Source organism: Fundulus heteroclitus, chromosome 8 (assembly GCF_011125445.2).
Source record: "Fundulus heteroclitus isolate FHET01 chromosome 8, MU-UCD_Fhet_4.1, whole genome shotgun sequence".
NCBI lineage: Eukaryota > Metazoa > Chordata > Actinopteri > Cyprinodontiformes > Fundulidae > Fundulus > Fundulus heteroclitus.
The window spans coordinates 21,776,930-21,802,220 of NC_046368.1; the positions used below are offsets into that span (position 1 = coordinate 21,776,930).

The 25,291-nt window shown below is 39.5% G+C and overlaps 1 protein-coding gene across 11 annotated transcripts in view; it reads left to right on the top strand.

The window, feature by feature from the left end:
* cdk5rap2 (CDK5 regulatory subunit associated protein 2) overlaps positions 1-25,291 on the top strand; it is a 51,879-nt gene that overhangs the window by 9,627 nt on the left and 16,961 nt on the right. For 8 of the 11 annotated variants that reach the window (XM_036140350.1, XM_036140354.1, XM_036140358.1 and 5 more), the window contains exons 1-21: positions 11,119-12,329; positions 12,467-12,586; positions 12,683-12,802; positions 12,914-13,006; positions 14,310-14,528; positions 14,621-14,791; positions 15,362-15,472; positions 15,553-15,690; positions 15,765-15,944; positions 16,076-16,270; positions 17,119-17,310; positions 17,488-17,617; positions 17,718-17,851; positions 17,950-18,066; positions 18,790-18,933; positions 19,025-19,137; positions 19,711-19,850; positions 21,854-21,994; positions 22,083-22,192; positions 23,095-23,238; positions 23,747-23,848. In XM_036140350.1, the coding sequence (XP_035996243.1) occupies positions 11,283-12,329; positions 12,467-12,586; positions 12,683-12,802; positions 12,914-13,006; positions 14,310-14,528; positions 14,621-14,791; positions 15,362-15,472; positions 15,553-15,690; positions 15,765-15,944; positions 16,076-16,270; positions 17,119-17,310; positions 17,488-17,617; positions 17,718-17,851; positions 17,950-18,066; positions 18,790-18,933; positions 19,025-19,137; positions 19,711-19,850; positions 21,854-21,994; positions 22,083-22,192; positions 23,095-23,238; positions 23,747-23,848 (3,861 nt within the window). In that variant the 5' untranslated portion in view covers positions 11,119-11,282. Of the gene's footprint in view, positions 1-568; positions 631-1,542; positions 1,654-2,286; positions 2,364-2,514; positions 2,639-2,839; positions 3,019-6,180; positions 6,320-7,159; positions 7,214-11,118; positions 12,330-12,466; positions 12,587-12,682; positions 12,803-12,913; positions 13,007-14,309; positions 14,529-14,620; positions 14,792-15,361; positions 15,473-15,552; positions 15,691-15,764; positions 15,945-16,075; positions 16,271-17,118; positions 17,311-17,487; positions 17,618-17,717; positions 17,852-17,949; positions 18,067-18,789; positions 18,934-19,024; positions 19,138-19,710; positions 19,851-21,853; positions 21,995-22,082; positions 22,193-23,094; positions 23,239-23,746; positions 23,849-25,291 lie in introns of those variants that run through there. The other 3 variants (XM_036140360.1, XM_036140351.1, XM_036140361.1) reach the window with 3 other exon arrangements.

Genomic DNA, 25,291 nt, shown 5'->3' on the forward strand with positions numbered 1-25,291 from the left:
CTCAGAAGAGATTATGCCTCTAAACAAATGACCTGTGCAGTCACAGCTTTTCCTCTTCTCCCATGCACGTGCACAACACTGGTGTCATTTCAACTTGTCGCCACAGGGGGCAGACGTTCTGGAACTTGTGCTATGCTCCTTTAAGGCTAATGTCAACTTTTGTTCAAAAGAGTCAACTGTACACATAAAAGAAGGAAAATATAGTAGAAGTAACATGTGGATCTTGGGACTATTTTGACCAAAAATGCAAATAAGACTGTGTGAGACACCAGTGCTTGCTTAAACGTAAGTAAAGAGTTAGAGTTGAGAGATGTTTTGTTGTCATACTGTTACATGATCAGCTGCTCGCTGAGTCATTTGGCTCAAACAGGGAAGCTCGGCAGAGGTTGTTTCACCTCCTGTCTCTGTACTAAAAAACCTCCTTTCTCTTTTACTTTCTTTTTCTATAAACTAGAGGAAGGTAAATGTGATAGCTTTTTCATTTTAAACTTGAGGGCTTCTCTGTGTTACGAATTCTGTTCTGAGCTTACCTTAACGTTGTAAAAATGGGTTGTTTGCTGCTTTTCAGCTCCGTCCTTTCCTGATACGATGTCCCCGATCAAAGCTCTCACCATGAAGGACTATGAGAATGTGAGTAAATGTATCAATTTAAAATCTTATTTCTAGAACATAGACCTGCCATTGCTCTGATGATGCAGAAATGATTGGCACACAAGAAGAGCGTGGAGGTTATGAACTTGGTTCACAATTTGTTATAAACCAAGAAACTCCATTTATGGACATTTGTGGATGAAGTCTGCGTGTAGGAGGACGAGGAGGAGGACCGAGGTGGGTTAAACTCTGCATTTCAACATTTAAATGGAATGCGTGTTCAGGTTTCGGGCTCGTTCTGCCGGCAGCCTGCCCGATTAGAGGTTTGCAGAGGGGTCTGGACTTCTACCTCCTCCTTTCAACAGTGCACCCAACCCCCCACTTACCAGATGTATGCCGCTCTGACCCTCCAGCACAATGATGCACAGTCTGCTAAACACATACAAGCCTCCCTTCCTTTTGAAAATAACCATGCACATGTCCCCTTTCTGCATTCATGTAAATTGATTTTTTTTCTTTTTTGCCCCAAATAGCGTTTGAAAGAGTTGAATTATTTAAGAAATTTGCTCCTACATGGATGTTTTTTATGGATTTATGTACAGTAATATACAGTAAAATATATATTGTAAAATTTGTTTATTTCAGTAACTTAGTTCACATTATATAGATTATATAGATAAACATATAGATAAGCACAGACAGACATTTTAAATCCCTTTTTTGATAATTATGATTTTTTTCACCTTTAGCTAATAAAAACACAGTATTTAAGATTAGAAAATTGTATCAGACCAATAAAAAAAACATTTTTCTTGCTGAAGTTGGGGCTTAATGTTTTTTTTTTTCCTCTTTCAAAAGGTAAAAAAAAAACAAGCACTTAGAAATGCATATTCAAATCTATTGAATATGACTGTATAATAGGGTTTCCTAATATATATTTATGTTTAACAGCAAATCACAGCTCTGAAGAAAGAGAACTTTAATCTGAAGCTGCGTATTTACTTCATGGAGGAGCGCATGCAGCAGAAATGTGATGACTCCACCGAGGACATCTTCAAAACGGTATTATACTCGTTTGTTTTGTATTAATAAAATGCTCCGTGGTATTTAGGCAAATCAATCAGTGTTGCCTTTCATTTCTGTCCGCTGTACTTGAATGAGTTTGGAGCTCCAGACCCAAAAATCCTCTAGATTAAAGACTCTGTAAGGTTATGTAATGGGATTTTAAAGGCTTTTTCCCCCCCTGGATTGTATGTCATTGCTGTCAGTAGTAGAAATGCACCAATCAGGCTTTTTCTGGCCTTTACAGCTTCCAGGGTTTCTTTGAGATCTGCTGATTTCATTTTTAACTGATTATAATTATTGTTTCCAAAGGTCTATACACCATATAAAAAAAGAGAAAATGTTGTGCGGTTTACTTAATAGAGATAGAAGTTTTGTATGAAGGAATTAAGCATTATTATTTTATACATCAAAGAATATACCCCTAAACTTTGTGTTTTGGATTAAACTAAAAAATGCTGCACTAAAGTACAAGCTGTAGGTTGAGGCATTTATACATAAAAAATAGTGACCGATTACGATGTGTGGCAGATTGACTAGTGCATCGCAAAACTATTTTTAGCCTAATGTGGTCCTATAAAACAACACGGTTGGTACCAATGTTGTTCTTTATAAAGTGCTGTTTCTTTCTAGAACATAGAGCTTAAGGTGGAGTTGGAGTCTATGAAGAGAGATCTGGCTGAGAAACAGGAGCTGCTTGTGTCTGCATCGTACGTATCATTTTGCTACCTGGTCATTTAAGGTCAGATATTCAGTATTTAGTTGCCTTCTGAAGACACGTCGTCAACTAGCGGTGAGTTGTCCACTTTTGAAAATGAATGTGCTTAATAACTGGATGTCTTCTGTGAATGTTCATCCCAGTAAAGCGTTGGAAAGCCTGGCTGGTCGAGAATCAGGAGAACCTCAGCGAATGAGAGAGCAAGCTCAGAGGGAGATGGACGCATTACGAGACAGATTCAGTAAAAGGATAGCAGAACTGGAACAGGCAAGTCCAAAATAATTTGGAAAAAGAAAAAAATTTGGTTGTAAAATTGAGATTGTATTATACTTTACACATACAAGATAAAGCTTTTGATGATTACAACGATGGCTCTACAATGTGTCCCGTTCCCTTCTTTCTTTAGCACCTTTGCTAAATCGGAAATGTACAGTTGCATAAAAACAGCACCTGTTTCCCATTTTTCAGTGTTTGCAGTCAGCAGAAGAAGAGGTTGAGAGGATGGCTGCCATTGCTGAGCAGGAGAAGCTAAAGAGCATAAACATGGAGAAGCAACTTCAGGCTGTTGCTTCAGGAGGCATCAGTAGCCCTTTTTCTCCCCCGAGTCCAGTACAGGACTTCCAGCAAGCCTTACAGGAGAAAGACAAGTAAGACAAAATGAGATTAAGGAAATAGAAAGGTAGATTTTTCTGTGTAATTTAACAGATATTAGTGTCTTATTAAATTGCACGATTATTCCTTCATTCTTATTTATTTATTTCTTAGTTATTTATCGGTCTAACATTTAGGAGCTTTGCTGAGAGTGATTTATGTCATACATGTCAAAAGACCAGTGGTTTAACCTTTTTTCGCAGTCTTAATACTTATTTTTGATCAGATAACTCTTCATTCAAAGACAGAGAAAATCTCCATGAACTACTGGTGGAATCAATGATTAAATCCATCATTTAACAAACTTATTACTCATACTCATTATTAATAAGTGGGGCTTTTTGGTCCTGGCCGCGTAAATACAACAGCAGATTGTTACTACAGAACTACAGAACTTTAAAAAAAAAAAAAACAAGCCGGGAAACATGCTTATAAGATGGTAGTCTGCGGCTTTGTAAACAATAAAGAAATACCAAAATGTTTGCTGCTAGTGGATTTACATGATGAGCTAATTTGAGTATTGGTGCAAGAAAAGGCTTCACTTCACTTGTGTAACTTCAAACTTCAGGGCCTCCTCCAGGATTTGTTTTTAACCGTGGCGGTGGAACTGTGATTAAAATCTCATTGAAATGCAACATATGCTAACATTACTTAATGAAACAATGTATGAATTCTTATGCATTGCCTGAGTCCACGCTGTGTACATCTAATTTTGCCAGAAACATAGCAATCAGAGCCACACACATTGAACGAGGTGAATAAGTGATTCAAGCTGTAATCCAGGGTGGAGTGACCAGCAGCTTTACGTTATACATTTGCAATGTGAAAACAGAGCAGGTCTCCTCACTGCTCTCTTGGCTCTGACTGCATGCAGGGCTTTCAGGACGAGGTAGCTGCCTGTGAGACAGCGCTGAGGGAACAGGGAGACCCCACACAGCTCTAGCTGCTGTTGTTAGACTGTATTGGTCGGCAGATTGCTGCTTTCAAGTGAAGCTGCGAAATTGCCAAAAACAGAGAAAAGTCACTAGATTTGTTTCTAGTCGCTTTCTAGCCCAGCGCAGTGCAGTAGCCACCAGTAGCTACGCAGGAGTAGGAAGAGTTTGTCTTTCAAAATAAAATAAATTGAACATTTCTTGATATTGAAATTAATTTTAAATTGTGATCATGCCATTCTGATCATGATATATATATATATATATATATATATATATATATATATATATATATATATATATATATATATATATATATATATATATATATTAGGGCTGGGCAACGATTAAAATATTTAATCGCGATTAATCGCCCTGATTAATCGCGATTAATCGCGATTAATCGCATTGTATTTACAAACTCCAAGAATGAATTCAAAAGTAGTGTAAAGAGCACTTTTATTTTAATGTTCTGCTGCCATATGAACAAAAGTGTTGTAACATTTGTACCACTTATTTTATACTGGATATTTTCAACCCATCTATTGAATTTAGTGCACTAGTTGATCTTTTCTTCATAAGAGAACAAGCACTGCAGCCAAAATATGGCCTTTTTTGACCTGCTGTATATTAGCCAGTCCCTAAGCTTGATGTATCATGAAACTGTTGACCTTTTGGGTTTTGTGGTTTTTATTTTATTATTACAATTTAATAATAATAATAATAATAATAATAATAATAATAATAATAATAATAATAATAATAATAATAATAATAATAATGTTATGTTCAGTGTTTTTTCGCTAATCCACCTCTTATATATTTCAATCCTTATGTAATTTTGTCTGTGTTGTGTGCACCTGCCTGTTGCTTTAATCCTATAAATTTCCCCGTCGTGGGATAAAAAAAGGATTAGCTAATGTTATCTTATCTTAAATAACACTTTTTAATATATGTACTAGGTTCTTTCAAGGTCTTAATTACATGTTATGTGTGGGCTCCAGTAACATCCATCCATCCATCCATCCATCCATCCATCCATCCATCCATCCACTGATCTATCTGGATGTTCCCTGGAGGACTGAAACGCCTCAGTCAGAGACGTCAGTCTGTGGGTCTGTCGGGGCAATGAGAGAAGTTTCGTCTCCTCTCTCCGTTTCTGGGGCTCGACGTTTTCATGTTTTTTCACGTGCTTAGATAAATTTGTTGTGTTTCCACTTAAATGAACCGGCTTTTTAAAAAACATACAGCTTGATTTCATTTACGGTATTAAAATAAAGCCGAACGGTGCTACTTCCTCTGTTCATGTTTTTTCGCTGCTGCGTTCTCTCTCAGCTGTTTGTGTATTAAGTTTGTGTGAGAGCTGAGTGCGCGGGCCAGGCTGAGTCTGCGTGCTGATTGGCTGGCGCCGCTGAGCCATGTACGAGAGGGGAGGGGGAGTGAGAGAGTGCTGCCGTGACAGCAAGCTGCAGTCAGCGCGCGTGCTGACTGACACTGACTGAAAGCATGATGTGAGCAACATGCGTTAATGCGCGATAAAATAAATATCGCCGTTAATAGTCTAATGAATTAACGCGAAATTAACGCATTAACTTGCCCAGCCCTAATATATATATATATATATATATATATATATATATATATATATATATATATATATATATATATATATATATATATATATATATATATATAAATGGATATCCTCGTTGTTCTGTACATCAATACTGTCCAACAGTCAGTAGCCGCTGACAGCACCTGCGTTGTGAGGGAAGCCTAGTCATTTATCTCCTTCTTGCTTTTTATCTGATGTGGCATTGAGGTGAAAAGCTTTTAAAGATCTCTTTCACACTCAGATCTGTTTCCTACATGTTGCTTCAGTAAGGAATACATGAGCAGGAGACGACATGTAGGACCAGGACACATTCAGGATGATGTCCTGGTGATTGATGACTAACTTTTGGGTGTCAAGTCCTTATATTCATCGGAAAGCTTTAAAACACCTTTAACATGACATCGATTTCTGTAACTACATTGATGTTCTAAGCAAAAATATTTAAATGGCCTTAGCGCTGTTCAGCCAGAATAAAAATAACAGAGAAAACATCCTGTTTGAACAGAGGAGAAAATTAAAGTGAAATATGTTCTGAACTGAAGTTTGTTTAATGCTTCAATCAAGACACAAATGTTGTTGTTTTTTTGTTTTGTTTTTTTTACTCATGCCAGTGTGATCGAGCAGCTCAAGGTCACTGTGAAGAACCAGGAGGCTTTGATCCAACAGAAGAACAGCAGAGACCAACAGACAGATCCAACATCCACCGAGCAACTTTCTGATCTTATTGCAAAGAAAGACCAAGAGCTTTTGGTGTGAATTTCAAATGTTCATACTGATTTGGTTTTCCTGAATCTTTTCTCTGTCATGATGTCTGAAGTAAATCATCTAAACAACTGAAAGTTTTAATGAGGCAGTCATGGGAAAAACTAAGTAGCGAACATTAATCTGCATTATGGCCAAACATCACTGTTTTGAACTCCTCTGTGGATCTTTCAGGTGCAGTTTTTACACACCTAGGGTTTAATGTTAAGATTTCTTTTGTGAGAAGAGTTTTTTTTCCTAGCAGCACCTCCAAACAAGCCATACTTAAGTCATTTTCTAATTGAGCTGTAGTGAACCTTGAACGTTCTGAGGTCTGAAGTATCCAACGTAAAGCAGTTTTTTTAAATTATTTTTAAAAAATTTGTATTTTTATTATTATTTTTGCCATATCCATGAACAAGTGGTACATTTTCTGGAACATACCCTCTTGAGAAGATTACCTATGTTGGATATATTTATGAATATTCTACTTGTAAATAATAATTTTTTTTACTAAAGAATTCTTGATTTTAAATAGTTTCAAAATGATCTTATAGCCTTTCACAGGTTGATGAACAGCAACAATTGCTTTTCTAAGGTGATTGCTGATTTGTCTTGGCAGGAGGTTGGAGAAATTGGCTGATCACCAGTTAATCACATGCATTTGATTAGCTGCTCCTGGCTGATGCTTTACATTTTTAAATCCTAAGGAATCAGCAAGAATGTATTTATGTCTTCACTTTTTTTCCCATGGCTGTAACGAAATGTATAGGATGTTGGGTTTCTATTGTCTCTGCATGAAAGTCATTTAAAGGATGTATGAGTGACTCCTGGCTCTCTCTTCCCCAGGAACTGAGGGACGAGCTTCACAGAGAGAAAGATAAAGCAAAGCCAGACCAGCAGGTAGTAAAATGTTTCATTCCTTTGACACAGTGGCAGTGATTCCTATCTGACCACTCACTGTTTTTTTTTCCTCAGATTTACTTAGTCTTGTTTGACAAATCTGACTTTTTATGTGTTTTTGGCAAGAGACCAAAATCCCAACAAACCTCAACAGTGAATCAACGTGCAAAACTATTCAAATATATAGACAGCAAATGCCCACAGGCAATGTTCTGGGGAACAAAGGTTTGTTGTTGTGGCTCTCTGGAAACATTTAGTTGCTGAATTTATGTCTCGCTTTTGCCTAATGTGTTTGTCTCGTAGGGCTGTTCTGTTTTCCCCCCTCAGCTTTAATTAGGAGGGACATTAGTCTTTCTTTGTAGTAAATTTGGGGGTCAGTGTGTTGCCACTGGTTACACTTAGCAGTACTATTACCATTTGGGTAAGGGTGACATTTGAGGAAAGGATGTTTTTTCTGCCCATTTATTAGCTTTCCCAAAATAGTTAAATTATAACCTGATGCATATACAAATTTTATCTCTTATAATTATTCCTGATATCTTTGTTTCTATGTTCTGCATATATTCTAGCAACCTTTACAACCATAAGAGCCGTTTTTGCCCTAATTTTACCTAAACATAATCTGTTTAGAGCCAAAGAACAAGCAAAAATTCCTAAAACCCATGTTGGCTTTTTTTTATAATACCCTCTATATGAAGATTATTTAGATATAAGTTGAAGAACAATTATTTGTGTTTAGCTTTAATACATTTTCTTCAATGGGACTATCAGTATTTTATAGAATACTGTCAGAAAGTGTGTAGTTTGCAACCTATTGACAAAAAATGTACTTACTTAACAAAAGATTAATGTTCCTTACTTGATTAGTGTGATTCTTTAAGGAAATGTTATGCAAAACTCCTGAAAAGGCCTCGGAAAAACTGCTAAAGCTTCCATATTTTTTTCAACTATCTTTACATTTAAATCTCAATTCTTAAACATTTTTGGCCATAGATATCAAGAGTCACAGTGAGGGGGCTAAAGACCCACATGTGGCTCCCGAGCTACTGGTTGCAGACGTTCCAGATGAAATTCAGATTTTTTTACTACTAAATCCTGATCATTTTAATTTGTGATTGCAAGTAATTCACTATATTTGACATATGCATCTTTTGACATCAGAGGTGATTGCTTTTTCAGTTTGGTTGATAAGTACTGATCAAGGCCCTGTTTAAGACATTGATCAGAGTTTTGGGGTAGATGAAAGTGATCAATGAGAAGCTGTTTGCAGGGCTGTGACCTTACCTCTTCCTCAGACTTTTGGAATCTGACCTCAGGTCACTGGATTACGACTGGATTATTAGGCTGACTGGAGACAGCTCCTCGGAGGTATTTAAAGAGGCCCTGTGCAGTCTGGAGAAGTCAGGCATTTGATTTTCTATTTTTTCAGAGTTTACATAGGTTTGAAAATTCAAGGAAATGTGTATATCCATATGGCTTATGTACAGTATATTACCTATTTCATAATGTAAAAGATTTATTGATCCTGACATCTAGGGCTTGGTGATATGGCCTAAAATCAATGTCACAATACATTGAGCAGTTCCCCTCGATAACGATAAATGGACGATAATACTAACCTCAGGCTACTTCCCAGCCAAGTATATTGATGGTATAATTCACACGGACAATCACAGCTAAACTACACAAATTCCTCTAACAGAACGAATAGGTTAAAGGTTTGGTGATAGTAAATACGCTATGGAGCGCCCGTACCTTTATACACAGGTAACTCCATTAAGGTGGGCACACTTAGCGATTGCCAGGTGCAGCCTGTGCCCAAAACACTGCACTCGCAACAATCTATTGAGCTCGGCAGCTTTAACTATGTTTTGGGCCTCTTTCTTGATGTCCTGTGCAGACAGCATCGCACTTAAACCTTGTCTGACCATCTCCCCGGTAACGGCTGGAAAATAAGCCGTCTTGAGCACTCTGGTGCTCAGTTTGCATTCGTCATTGATGTAAAATACAGGCAGACTAATGAATGGGTCCATTTTGGGACTGGACCAGAAATCAGATGTGGCTCCAATGTATTTCCTCCATTCCCTCAACCTCACCGTCTCTTTTGCTTCTTGTTTCACACTGGATGGGGTGGAGTCATGTGACTACTGTACATGTGGCGCAGCGTCTTCAAGGAACAGGAGCAGAGCCTACCTTTACCTATAAAAACAAATTTCCCTTTGCTTTTTTTTTTAAATACCGAAAATACCGACATGGACAAATGACATCGGTTATTGTCGTAAATTTTCGTGTCGATAAAGTTTTGGTTCTTCCCTCTGACCTACTGACTACTGTTAATTACTTTTCAGCTCATCTGTCAATTAGACATCAATCCATAATGTGTTCATCTGTCAACTGTTCGCCATTCACCAGTCAATAAATTTAGCTGTCAGGCCTTTCATCCATTAATCTATCTATTGATAATTTGGCATCAAAGGTATTCATAGAGCCATTATCCCATCCACCATTTGTTCATCTATCCATCAATCCATCCATCATCACATTTTTCACAATCCTTAAATGGATTCAGGAATCTGGGATTACTATGTCCCGAGTGTATTGGTCATCCTTAACAGGGGTTGCAATATCATTTTTAAAGCTGCTATATATAGCAGTAGTCAGTCGCCAGTAAACACCTTGTAACCTTAAAAGCCTCTTTCAGACAATAGTTCAGCAATCCTCATCCAAAGTCAAACCTCCTGTTACGGATTACTTTCTGTTCTTTGAAATTTGGCATCTCAATTCACAGAGATGACGGGCCATGTGCTGCTTACAGATTATACAGCTGAGGTTGCAGAGTCAAAGGGGGATGACTTAAGTCTCGCTGAATTCACCTGCGTAAGACGTGCGGGATTCCCCTTTGGTGGAGCAGAGCCCCAAAAAGAGCAATGAGCTCTGGGTGGGTCACAATGCATTCAGAGTTTTCTATATAAGCAAAGTTGTTGTGTGCCATCCTCTGCATATTATTATTTACATCATAATATGCTGAGCAACATATTTCTCAGATCAGAGGAACGCTCGATGATAATACAAAACCTCTGCTCTGTCTGCTACTGTAGATCCTCTCTTTTTGCTTTGTCTCATATTACTATGCCACACTCGTTCTGCCGTCCTGTACAGTTTATAGTGGTTGTGGATCTGTGACTATCTACAAAGGGGAATCCGGGATGTTATCTTATGTGTCAACTTCAACCTAGTTGATTGTAGTCTTTAAATAAATACACAAACACGCAGATCACGTAACAAAATAAATATCTAAAAGGGGCTAAAGGCAGCTTTTATATCAGCTGCTATACAGGATGGGGAATTTTATTAATGATTAAACACTGCTATCACCACTTGCTAGGGCAGCACGATATTAGGAAAAGTTGCGATATGCGATAGTATTGGTACATTTTGCAATAACGATATAGCTTGTGATAAATAAATTAAAAAAAATAAAGGTGTTAACGTCTTTCTACTTTGAATCATAACGAAGACCCCAGATGATAAGTAGTCTGTTCATCTAATGAAATCACCATTTCCATCTCAAACACAAGGTTTTAATGAAAGAGTTACCTCTCTCCGACTTGTGACGTTTTGGCAAATAAACAACTTAGCTGTAGTTTCTTATCAACTTTAGCACCTCTTTACTTTCTTAAACTTATGTTAAATTAAACAACAAATTTACTAAACACATTGGGTGCAGGGTGTTTAAATAATTAGCGAACACTTATGCCCTCTAGGCCGCGTCTGGCCCTGGCCACAACACAGATAGCTGCAGCAGTCTCCGAGGATTTGATCTGGCTGAAAACGTGGGGGAGAGTGAAAGAGAGGCGGAGGCGGGGATTATTAAGGCTTAGGGCTTATACTGCTTTGCACTCAGCCATTCTCCTCTTTGTTTTGCTCGTTGATGGAGGGAGAAAAAATGCAAGATGGCTGGTCTACGGCCGTTAGGATGATGGGCATTAAGTCGTGGGACACTTGACGTGGCGGTCGAAGATCCGTTGGACTTATCTGAAGCGGGTGGTTGTCGAAGATCCAAGACTCCATGAAGGACCCGTGTCGTATATGTGGCGTTCGTCTGGTGGGAAGCCAGTGCCGCTGGATATTTAGCTCATCAGGGAAGAGGAAGCTGCAGGTCATCCTGTCCCACGTGCTGGGCCGGGAGGTGATCCGCGACGGTCGCGGAGAGTTTCTCTGCGGAAAATGTGTGTTCCAGCTGGAGAAGGTTGTTCAGTGTGACATTAATATCAGCCAGTTGCAGGATGAACATAGCAGTAAGGTTCAGAAAGTCCAGGCGGAGAAGGAACACCTAATCCAGTGCATCGTCCATGTCTACAACAGAAACAACCCTGGGGGTAGGGCCAGGGGAAGCACCCGCTCCAAGATTCCTATTAGGTCCTCGGAGGTTGGCGGTCCTGATGTGGAAGCCGCACGTCAGCCGCCCCACGAAGGACTGCTTGTCAGGGAGCGTGGGAGCGTTGATGGAGACAACCGGATGAGAAGGTGTGTGAGTCTGGATAGAATAGTCAGTAAAGGAGCACTACCTGGGCGCTCGGGGCTTCAGAGCAGCCGACTGGGATCAGGAGCTGGACTAGAAGGGTGCATGAAGAATATCGGGCTCGTTGGCACACGCCACCGTTCACAGAGCATGTACCTTGATCTAGTGCAGCGTAAGGGAACGCTGTCTAGACAAGGATTCAAAGGCCACTCCGCGTCTCTACAGTCTCTTAACCGAGACCTCCCCTCAGACCAGCCTCCAGATCCTCTACGCAGAAGAAAACTTTGGGACTCAAACTTGTTTGTTTCTGGGCAAAGCACCAGCAGTGACCCAAGAAGAAAAGTTCAGCCAAAAGCAATGCTCCACAGGTCCTCGAATCAGCCATCTGTAATCTCTGACCTAATCCAGCTCCTGCGCTGCATCTCTAAGCACCAAGTGTGTGCCCCCGCAGGCAGTCGTATCCCTGTGCTCAGGGGGTTAAACGCTGGCGCTGGCATTACTCGAGCCAAGCTAAGAAACAAAGAGGCAGAGTGGAAGTCTCTGCATGACCTCACTGAAGAGTTTGATGATGAATACACCCCTGTAAGAGTAAAGGTAGCTAATGTCCGTAATACTGTCTGGGTTGATACGTACCTCTAAGTGAGAAATACTTCACTAAACATCATGCTGGTAACTCGTTTCATTTGATTTTTGGTCTCTGTTCTTGTTTGTTCCCTTTGAAATGACCAAAGAAGACGGACGTTAATCGATTGGATTCCATCAATAAAATGCTGACTGAAGAGCTGAACAGGATAAAGAGAACCAATGAAAGCCTGACGAAAACACTGGAGGATTCACAGAACCACAACAAGGTACATAAGAGGTGTTACATTGTACTCTATTACATATTCCTTCAATGATTGAAAACCTGGTTTTATGTAACATAACGTTCTCTGTGTGGTGGACAGACCTTGTCTGTGACGTTGGAGGAGAAGGAGAACGAGCTTGACACGGAGAAGAAAAATGCTTTGAAGCGAGATAAAACAATCCAAGGGCTCACTCAGGTCCTCAGAGAAAAGGAAAAAGAGGTAAAAAAAGAAAATACATTTAAGGATCAACGTTGGCACAACAGACAATTCAGCTTTTAGTTTTCTATCGCTGTTCAAAGTGTCTTAAACTGACATTTCGTGTTTTTACAGATTGAGGAGCTTTGTCAGGAGATTGAAGACAGGGATGATGCTTTGACAAAGGCCAGAGAGGCTGCACATAAAGCTCAACTGCAGAAATACCAGGCATGTTATTTGTTCCTACCGCATCTTACTCAATCCAACACATCAATCGATCTCGCTACATCCCGATGTCAATGGAGAATTTATAACGCACTCTTCTATCTCTGTTTGTATATTGGTTATTTTTTAGAAATGCAACGGTCAGATGTTGTCTCTCGCTCTCTCTCAGCATGTCATAGAAACTTACAGCTTCATAAATCTCAGTGATAGTGAAAATGGCCAACCTTGGCCATTTTCTACTTCCACACCAGAGTGTGTTGTCAGCACCACCTGGTAGCTCTTATGTATCGTGCGTTCACTGATATTAATCCCTGGTATTGAAATCCAAGGATGCTACCAGGGATTTTGGACTCCATTGACAAAAAATCTGTAATGTTTTTATTTTATTGTCTGACTGCTACTAAACACCAATATTGTCAATAGTGCGAAAACGGGAACAAACACTTTCATGCAGCTACAGGGGGGTATTTGGTAAATGTAGGTGTTTGCTTTTTTTGTCTGGAAAGGGTAACATTTTGCTTTTTCTGACAAAAACAATAAAAACTAGGCCTACACCTATATCGGGATCGGCCGATATTAAAAATAAATTTTTTAATATATTGGTATCGGTCAGATAAGTAAAACTGGCCTGATATTAACAACCACTGTTTATTTTCATCTAGTTGCCCATTGTGCCTGTATTTCAGGAGGGGGAAGGGATGGGATTGATCGTGCATTGTTTTTTTTTACTTATTTATTTTTTGACCATGAGACAGTGACAGTAATTCATTGCAAGCAGGGTTTTTTTTTTTTTGTTTTGTTTTTTTGGATGAAGCAGAGATGCAATGTCAGCAGTGTGGCTGTTTTTCACAGTATTGAAAGAAGATATATGAAAAGCAGTGTGTAAGTCTGGACTACAACCAACATTCAAAAATACCATTAGCATAGTTTTCAGTGGGAAAATTGGACAAAATTTTATCATCCCAAAAATGTAAATGTGTGTCTACAATCGGTAAATATTGGTTATCAGACACAACAGCAGTATAAATATCAGATATCAATATCGGCCTAAACATTCATATCATGCATTCCTAATAAAAACGTTTTTGTTTTTTTTGTTTTTTTGCACAATAACTGTTAATCAAGTTATGCTTGGAATTGTCCTAACATTTCCTCCAATCCGGCGCCCCCGCTGCCAGCTGGAGCTGAAACTAAGGCGCTACACATCAGCAGTTGATTACTTTGCATTTCTCTGTATTTGTAAAAGACCTAAGAATATAAAATATAAAATAAAACTTTTTTCTGTTTCTTTGTTTGTTTCATTCAGGGAGTAGAGGAACACCAAAACCTTTTAATGGAAAAACAAACTGAGTTTGCCCATCTCCAAGGGGAGCACCATACCAAGGTGCTTGAAGCCCAAAAACTACAGCGAGCCCTGGACAGGAAAGAACAAGAATTTGCTGACTTGCAGCAAACAAAGGACCAGCTTGAAGTGGAACTGGAAGACCTGCAGCAACAGAAAAAGAAAGGAGATAAAGCCCTAAATGTAAAATAGCACAGGGGCCTTTTACTGTCTTGACATTTTCTTTTGCATAAAAAAAAAAGTAAATCATTTAATTGGATCATTTTCTCCTCCAGGATCTCACCAACCAGCTGAAAAAGCTTGGCAGCGAGATGAAAGAACGGGAAGGTGCTCTTGAACAGCAATACCAGGAGTTGCTGGAGCAAACCAACAGAAAACTGCAGAGCCATGAAGCCACCATCCAGAGGCTCACAAGCACACTGACTGATAAAGAGCAGCAGCTCCAGGTGACGCAGCGCTCATCAATCAAAGATCGCTCTAACACTAAATCATCTCCTTTTGAGCACTGAAACATGTTATTAAATAGGGCTGTGCATAAAAAATCGATACAAAGATTAATATCAATGTTTTTAAAAACAATTCAATATCGATATTCTGGCTTTCAATATCGATATACCCCTCAACCCCTAGGGGGCTTTATTAAAGCGCACCATTACTGTTCACATCGAGGCCGACAGGATTATGGAAGCGCCTTCGTCCCTAAAATCAGACATTTGGGCACATTTTTGGTTCCTGCGATACGTTAAATGCATTGAACCGAATGCACTTTATTTTCCTGTTAATATATCAGTGTTAAATGAATTGAGCATAAATATAATATTTGGCTGGTTTTATTGATTGAATGACTTTGGGCATTAATTTGAAAGTAATAAAAATCGATATTGGAGTCAAATCAAGCTTATCTGTATCAAGAACCGTATTGTATCGTGAGCTATGTATCGAGAATCGTATCAAATCGGCTCATCCTAGATGACACCCAGCCCTATTATTGAATGTGTTTTACTGTTGTTTATCAGGAGTACATAAACATGGTCAGAGACTTGGAGCAAAGCAAAAGCCCCGGAAGTAATGATGGCATGCTTGCCAAGCTGCGGCAAAGGCTGAAGGAAAAGGAGAGTGCCCTGGAGGTGGGCATGCCTTTAACGTCTTCTGTTCTCCACATAGACTGAAATTAGATTGTTGACACTTTTTGTTTGCTCTCCCACAGCAAGCGCTGGATGAGAAATTTGCTGCCATTGAGGAGAAAGACAATGAGATCCACCAGCTGCAGCTGTTGCTCAGAGAAAGGGAAAGGGACCTGGACAGGCTCAACAACCTGCTGGCTCATAATGAGGAAACAATCAATGTAAGTCGCTTTTAACTTCGTTTGACTGAAAACTCGAACCGACTCCTCTTCATGCGGAGCAATTTTTCTTGCAGAACTTTGACAGTCTAATCAAGGAAAAAGATGTGGAGCTGCAGCATCTTGCCAACACTCTGAAGAACCTGCAGAGAGCCAAGCAAGATGTAGAAGATAACCTAAACAGATCACTGAGGGAGAAGGACTCAATCATCCACCAGCTGCAGCTCTCCCTGGAGGGCAAGATTAAAGATATGGAAGTTAGTTGGGCAAATTGTTTTTCTCCTTTCATCTTTGTTCGTCTAAAGTGACCATTAGTGTCACAGCTGTGTAATTTCAGACCGATCTGTAGGTCAGGTTGTGTTGTCTCTAAATCTGTCACTCTGTGTAGGAAATGGCTGAAAAAATGCTGAACCAGTCACAGACTCATGCTCGGGACCTGGCTGAGCAGATGGGCCAGAGGTTGAAGGTCACAGAAACGATGCTGTCTGAGGCAGTGAAAGCCAGAGAGAGACTAATAGCCGATAACGAGAGCGCTGTGGAGGGCCTGTTAGCTACAATTAGCAGCAAGGACCAACTGCTTAAGGTCAGTGTTCAATTATCAGGGTTCTTAACCAGTCTGATCGATCTATCTATCTATCTATCTATCTATCTATCTATCTATCTATCTATCTATCTATCTATCTATCTATCTATCTATCTATCTATCTATCTATCTATCTATCTATCTATCTATCTATCTATCTATCTATCTATCTATCTATCTATCTATCTATCTATCTATCTATCTATCTATCTATCTATCTATCTTTTGTTTATCCATTTTTGGAGGTAGCATATCTAAGGTCAGACCAATGTAGAAATGTCTGACATAAATTCATGGTCAACTTTTCCGTATATATTGTAATCCTGAAAAATGTGGAGTTTTGACAAGAAAAATAAAAAGTAGGAAACCTGACAACGGAAAATATTTTGATTCCATTAGAGAGACGTAGGGGACGCAATGCATCAAGAACGCTGCAATGCGTCAAATATCCTGGTACCTTAACACACAATGGATTTACCATCCTAACGTACGTCAACAAAGCGGATCACTAGCCTTCCGCGATGAATAGTTTTATCAAAAGTGTCAATGATTTTAAATAGAACAGATTCAAAAAATAATGGTGCTCTACATTGGAACAATAATCAGGTTCAGGTTGTTTTACTGAAAATAGTTGGGCTGTGTTTACTGTTGTGTGTCTTGTGACACTAATGTCTGTTATTCCTAGGAAAGGTCAGCTGAAAAAACAAACAAACATTAAATTCAGAATAAAAATTTGATGAGGAATTAATTTATTTTACCGCCAAGCGCTGAAGAACCTGTGTATAGACTCGGGGGGGGAACAAATCTAACCTACGTCCTGCGTTGATGTGCTGTTTTCTCTCCTAAAGGAGTCCGCCGAGCGCTTTAACCGCATGCTGTCTGAGCGCGCTCAAGAGATCCAGGAACTGAGGAAGCAGTTGGCCGATAAGCAACAGGAGCTTGCCAAAGCTGAGAAGCAAAGCTCATCAACAACCCAAGAGAGTTATTTAGAGACGGCAAAACTAAGAACCCTGCTTGCGGAGAAAGACAGCCTCATTGACGTAAGATCCCTCAGAGACAACACACTCGTATTGCTGTTAACATGTCCTTGCCTTGAAATGCTCACAGCAATTGAATAAAAAATTATGGGGGAAAAAAAATGAATAACACAATTTTACTTAATTACCTTAAAAATAAAGCTGATGTTACCTTTATGTGTTAAATGTTGTATTCTGCAGAAGCTTCTGCAGCGGGGTCAGGAGAGAGACCGGTTCTTGGCAGAGTTGAGTCAGAAGGGGGAGGCGGATCATGTGTTGGAGCTCAGGCAAACCATTCAGATCATGCAGGAGAAACTTGACGAGAGAGAAGGTGAGAGTCGCGTGTCCTTCAAATCCTCGTACTGGGTATTTAAAGTTGTTTTTTTTTATATTTGTACCCACATTTGAATCCATTTTGTCTCATTTTTAAGCTGAACTATCTAGGAGAAACAGTGATGATAATCAGGAGAACATTCCTCTCCCAACGGTTGTTGTCCTCAAGAAGGAATTGGCCCAGAAAACCGAAGCACTGAACAAAGCACTGAAGAGGGAAAATGAACTGAAGGTCTGTGTGCAGGAAGCAGCTTTTCCTATCCGGTGCTGGAATAGTGTTATCAAATGTTTATTTATTGGGTATTTCTGGTCATTTGCTTTCATATCCAGATATCTTTGGCTGATCTCCAGTCGTTGCTTTCTGAGCTCGAGGGTCGCAATGAAGGTCAGGCTGCCAACATCGCTTCCCTGACTGCTACGTTGAAGACCAAGGATGAGATTATTCATGTAAGAAGTCCTACAGAACTCTGTGAATGCAAACCGGGTTTTTCAGGAGAAATATGACAGAATATTTTTTATTTCTGGATCCCCATTTGTATTCTCTACATTGTAAACATCTGAATGTTTGCAAATAAGCGCTTCCATCTGGGTTGGTTTTTAATTCTGGCTTTTATACATGAGTTACACATTTGTCCTCCTGTCTGCCTGTTCATCTATCAGTCCATCCATCCATCTATCCTTCCTACAGTCCTCTGTCCTTAATAATGATTTTCTTTGTTCCTTCTTTTGATTTGTTTTTCCGTCAGTGTTTCGTTTAGTCCTTCTTTCAACCTTTTTTTTTTTACTGCCTACCTTCCTTCCTGTCTTCCATTAATCCTTCCTTTCTTAAATCCTTTTATCCGACCTTGCTTTCTTTCCTCCTACAATTTAGTTCAATCCTACAATCCTACTTTCCATCCACAGTGTCTGCAGGTTGCATATTTAAAGTCTGGCCAGTTTAGATATACCCGAACTTTTGTATTTGCATTTCAAAAACAGGCCAAAAAAAACCTGTAAATGGAAGTTTGCAAAAGTATCGAATTGTGGGACGTGTAGGAACCCTGAAAGTTGTCGGCAATTAAAGGGAGTAGAAAACTGCACTGAAAGGCATTTTCTTTGGGTGGACTTTAAACTTCATGCAGCCTTCTTCAGCCAGAGATTCATCATGGTTCATTTTTTGATTTTGAGCAGGTTCTCCATCAGCGCCTTGGACAGGGAGGTGATAACCGGACTGATCCCGCCCAAGATCTTCTGTTTGGCTCCAACATGGATAGATCCCTGCCTGTACTGCCTCAGAGAGAAAGAACCATGATAGGAGGAGACAGCCAGCAAGATGTAAAGCTCTAATTACCTTCGTAACTCACGCATAAAATCATTTTAAACTCACTAGTTAGATGGTTCCTTTTTTTTTTTTTTTTGCCCTCAGGCTTTGCCCCATCTTTTAGCCTTGCAGCAGGAGCACGATGCTCTAAACAAAGCCCTTAGAGCTGAACAACAGCTGTACTCCAGTTTAGTTAGGACTGTGAAGGAGCAGGATAGGTAAGGAATGGTGCAACAAGCTGCTATGTCTTTAAATCATCAAAATAATAAAACTACCACTGTTAGCGATGCACCGATCAGGCTTTCACTGGCCAATACCGACTTCCAGCTCTCTTTGAGGTCTGCCCTGACCTGTTTTAATATTGAATTTAATTAATTCAACAGTTAAAGCAACAAAAATTGACCATAAAGAAAAAAACAATGGGCTGCAAGTTTATTGGTAAAGGACATAGTTTTTGATCCAACTAAGATCAAAAGATTATCCCAATGCATCAAAGCACATACCGCCGGCATGTAGCCGACTTTTACTGCAGTTTGAACAATAAACATCAATAAACACCCTGTGTTTGGATTTACCAGACTGGAAAAAAAAACAAGAGTTTAAAGTTGATGAATTTAATACAGACGAACAAAATCTTGATTTTTCAGTATTCGACCTGCCAAACGGAAAGGAAAGCCGATCGGTCGGTGCATGGCTGATTACTTTTGAAATGAACAATGCGGTGACATTCATGACTGCTTCAGGTTTGTGTGCATAAGTGTAACTGTTTTGATCCCCGTGTGTTTTTGCAGCGCCCAGCGTCTCCATGCTCTGCAGCTGGAACTGACAGCAGTTCAGCTTCTCAGGCAGCAGCTAGAAGACAGCATCAAAACTAATGAGGAGCTCAGGGATGACTTGGAGAGAGAGATACAGAGGGCCAAGCTCAGAGAAGGTGCAGTGCGAACACGCTGGGTTGTAGACGAGCATGATGAATAAACGCAGAGAGAAAAGACAAGGAAGGAAAGGAAATCTAGTGCGTGCACATTTTTACTGGGAACAACAAACATGGCTGCCGTCTTTGTCACATCTGGTCTAAGCTTGTGTCTCCTGTTCGTCGGCTTTGTCATGCATGCACATCTGCGCTGCCCCCTTCGCATCTATGTGCAGTCTGTCCGCTGTTTTGTACATAAACATCTTTTCATCTGCATGTCTTTGTCTGTACCCAAGATTCAACTTGTTTCACCAAGCGCATGTATTATTTTTTTTAAACCCATGAAAAATAAAATAAAAAAAGGAATGCTACTGTCGCTCCATCTCCTCTCTGTTCCGCTATTAACCGTTCATCTAAAACATTTGTCTCTTTGTGTGCATCACCTCTCCATCTGCTCTGTTTTACTAACCATCCCAGCCATCTGTTTGGTTCTAAATATAGACATATAAACATGTTATTATACGACAGCATCAGTAAAAGAAGGCTTGGATGAGCTGTTTCTGGTGAAATCAGGACATAATCCACTTGAGTAAAGGCAAAATATTCCTGAAATCCTAATCTAAAAGGTTTAACAATGCACAGTGCACACTTCAATGAAGTCGCAGTATATTCAAGTGACTCATGGATGTCTGATTTCAGTCATCACTGAGGTCTGAGGCTGTTTTCTCAGCATCTTAGCTCTAGTGTCTGTCTGCAGGCATGCATGCTCCTCTCACAGCGCCATCCACAGGTCAGCAGGTGTATAAATAGGTCAGCCGGAAGCAAAAGCATGCATTGCTTACAGTCCCACTGGCTTTAAGCGTGCTAAATGACGCTAAGGTTTCTACATTTTAACATGTAGTTACATAACTGACATTAGGGCTGAACGATTTTGGAAAATAATCTAATTGCGATTTTTTTTTTCGTAACATTGCGATATAATGCAATTTTTCCCCCCAATTTATTTTATCATATATTTTTAAACGTATACAAAACAATAAAATCAATTTGTTTCCTCACCGCGCGGATTAGTTGCTAAAAGACCCACAGCATCTAAACTCGGTGCAGAAACGATTGCGTTCTGCCTACGATATATTTCAACAAAAATTGCTATTTTGACTTTTGTATGCATTAACCACAAGCAACAAAAATGGCCTCTAAATAAAGATGTTTGTAAACAAAGACTATTTAAAACAAGAACTTTTAATGTTTCTATTAATCAGAATATTATTCAAGAGAACAGCTTTTAATTGATCAATCCTTGTTGAACATAAAGTGCAACCAACAAACAAGTCTAAGTATTAAACTGATTGACATGTACTTAATGCTATGTATGATTATACAAACTCTAAAACAAGTAATACAATTAGATTATCTCACTGCTGCAACTGTCTGCCCTTCCATGTGGAGGCAAACCCACTTTAAACATTTTACTGACGCCTAAAGGACGCGTCTGATTCAGTAATTGTTACATAGACAAAAATTGCTGATCTCTGCAATTTGGAAATTGCGTTTTTTAAAATCGCGATTATATTGAAAATGCGATTAATTGTTCAGCCCTAACTGACACACATCTAAAGAAAAAAAACAGTTTTTTTACAAGTCATACACATATGTGTGTTGAGTATAATTTAAATTTTTAGGTTTGAAATAAGAATATAATCGCTGTGCCAGAGCACAGTTTCTTAGATTTACCAGCAATTTATTATCACAATCTAGGTAGTCTTAAATATTTCATTCCTCTTAATCCTATTTGCCTAGTAAGTACATTATTCCAATAAAATATTCCAGTTTAGACTAGTCCACTTGCAGGATTTCTGTATTTGAATAGATAATAAATCGAATGCGTTGCGTAACCTGTTACCGATGTTTGTCTTTTAAATGGAATGATCCAAAATTGTGCACGGTTGGTCTTTGAAGCATTACAGCGGCCGAAATAGAAACGAGATAGAGTTGTATATAAACCCGCCCGTGGATCTGTTCAGGTCTGGACCTCATCGACCCAAAGGAGCTGGAGAGCATGAGGCATCAGCTGGAGGACGCCCAGCGCTGGAACGCCTCCCTGCAGGCTCGCTTGGGAGCCATCCAGAACCGCGGAGGAGGAGTCGGTGGAACCGGTGACGGTGGTGAGGCCGCGAAACGAACGAAGAGTCTTACTGTAATGATTTCCCTAACGTTTAATTGTAAGGTTTTTAATGTGGGTTTCGTGTGCAGGTGACACGTTCAGTTTCATCGGCGATCAGACGTCCTACATGAGTATCTGTGTGGGAGAAGGGCCCGACGATAGCTTGTCCCAGCTTTCTCCTCAGGAGCTCCGTCAGATGGTGAGCTCGTATGACATCATGTCGTTCTGGAGGAGCAGTGGTTTCTGTGTATTTTATTACTCTGTGTTCGGTTAATTGACACGACTTGAATGTGAATTGAGTTTTGGTAAAGATGCAAAACAAAGGCAGCATTTTGGGATCTGGCGACAAATTAAAGTGAAGTACAGTTGGAAAGCGTTACCCCACTGAGGTAATGGCTTATTTAAACCATCTTGTGAAAAACTGTCAAATGATGCAATTTAAAATACTCAATAGACATTTTGTAAATGCAGGCTTACTAAAATATATCCAGATGTGAGTGATGTTCCCAAAGCCTTTGCAATCTTTCTGGCTGGAGCTTTATTGGAAAGCTTATTTTAAAATTATTTCAGAGAAATGGAGCAAGAACGTTACCCTTCCCCACAGATTGTTTTGTTTGTTTTGCCAAAATCAGCTATTTCAATCTGCTCAGCTAAATTGTCAAATAAATTGTAAGTCTTCAACAGCATGGAGGAGGATAGTTTTTGGTGGATAAGCTGCCTTCAGCTTCATGGTTATGGCAACCCTAGGTGATGTTTTCACATTTTACTTTGGCGGTGACAGAAATGGGTTAAAATATGCTATTATTTTAAGTAATTTTTCCTAAAAAAAAAAAATGTAATGGTCTAAACAGGTACAAAAAAGTACTGTACAGTTATTAAATCTATCTATCTATCTATCTATCTATCTATCTATCTATCTATCTATCTATCTATCTATCTATCTATCTATCTATCTATCTATCTATCTATCTATCTATCTATCTATCTATCTATCGAGAGAGATATCTGTATTTGCAAAGGATGAAATTTTTCACCTTTTTTTAAGATGCAATTATAATAAAGTGATTTTAAAAACACATGACGAGTCGTTTTGTGGTGCAGGTGCTGGATTTGCAGGACCGTGTCGCCGGGCTGCAGAGTTTAAACAACGAGCTGCAGAGCAGATTATCAGAAATGGAGAAGTCAGAGCGGGACGTTTTTGAGAAGGAAGACAAGGACGTGACCAGCAGAAGCCGGTTCAAACAGGTTAGAGGCCGAATAACTCCACAGGGACAGAGCTGAGCGTGAAGTGTGGAGATGTTTTAACTACATCTTAGACGCTGAGAAATCGTTGCTGTCTATATCTGGCCTGAAATTGGCTCAGTTAAAATACTTGAATCATGTGTCATTGTCTAACCTCCACCTTTGTGGCTCCTTTCTAATCTAACCTACAACTTAACCTCTGCTCTATTCAGCCTCTTACTGATGTCTCTTTGGTCTGTAGTTCCTCTAACAAGTGTGTTGTTTGCTTATAGTAGAAGCGACCCTCTTCTGTCCTTCCTTTTCCTAATCACTCCCTTTTTTTGTTTTTTTGTTGTTGTTTTTTTTTTATCTCTGTGTCCCATGAAACGGCCTCTCTTCACCATGCCACCATTAGACACATCATGCCATTCTGCTGTTGCTGTGCAGTGTTTTATGGATTCTGTTCCCTCTTTAAGTTTTTTCTTTTACCGAGCCATGTGTGTCACACTCGCCTCCCATCCCATTACTCTAGCAGCTTGAGAAGACGCAGGAGAGGCCGCTACCGGATTCCTTAGACAGCCGACGTCCCCCTGGTCCGGATAAAGAGATCCAGACAGACATCAGCTTAGGAGAGGTACGTTAATGGCTACTTTTTGAATGTTTTTATACAGCTTGAGCTTAGTCACTTTTTTTGTCTCGTTGCAGTCATGAAATTAAATGTATTTTATTGGGAATGTTTGAGAAGAATCAACATAAAGTCCTCAATATTTGTGAAGTGGAACCCAGTTGATAAATTGTTCTTAAGGTTCTTTTACAAATAAGTCTGAAAAGGCCAATGAGGATTAGTATTCGGCTCCTTTACGTTGGTTGTCATAGATTGAATTTATTGCAACCAGTTACCCAATTAGTAAATAGTCCTGCTGTGTGCAATTTAATCTCAAGATAGCTACAGCATTTCTATTCAGGCCTCAGAAGTTTGTTAGGGAACGTTGGACAACAAACGGCATCATGAAGACTGAGGAACGCAGACGGGTCGGGGATGAAGTTATGGGTGAGGCGAGGTTCTGAAGAATATATCAAGCTTTGTTCAGTCTGTTACTAAGAATGAAAAGAGTGTAGCGCTGCTGCGGACCTAACGACACGTTAGCTTAAACTGATGGGCGGGACAGCAGGAGCTGAAGAGAGGCACGCCTTAGATGGGAGATCTGTTGACATGACAACCGTTAGTGGTTAAAAATGATGTTGGCGACACGGCTTGCTTTAGTCAGATGAGAGACAGGTTGAACATTTTAGACTATATGCAATGTGTGGAGGAAAACTAGCAATGCGCCGCGCCATATGCCCTGGCTGTGGAAGCAAACTGTTTTTCTTCAGCTAAGACTTGGAAGCTGGTTGGAGCTAAACAGGGAGGTCCTAGAGGAAACCTTTTAGAGGTGATGGTTAAGTCAACACATATCTCCATTTAAGACTAGACAGTTGATTCTCTCTGACTCTCTTCTTTGGTTTTTTTTTTGCAAAGAAGAATGGGGAAAGAAATAGCGATCGCTACATTTTCAAAGCTGAAAGAGACATCCCCCAAAATGCATTCAGCACCATCCTAGCAAAAAGGCTAAATGCCTCTCCTCCTGTTTGTAAAAGCAGTTTTCTTTACGCTTATTGTTACGCACTACCCTGTGTTGGTCTATCACATAAAATCCCAATGAAATCCATTAGAGTTTGTAGCTGCAACATGACAAAATGTTAAATCAATTCAGCTTGTATAAACTAGGGCTGTGCGATTTATGCCGAAAACCATAATTGTGATTGCGATTTAAATGTGACTTTTCTCTGGATTAACCATAAGCAACAAAAATTTCCCGTTTTTAAACAAAGACTATTTCAGACAAGAAATGTAACTGTTTTTTATTAATCAGAATATTATTATTCAAGAGAATAGCTGGTTCAGTTGGACCTTGTTGAACATAAAGTGCAACAAACGAGTCTATGTATTAAACATTTTGACCGGTACTTAATGCTACGGCGAGATTCATGAAAGCGTCTGGTAAAAAAGTATTGATTTACTTTAACCAAATGACCA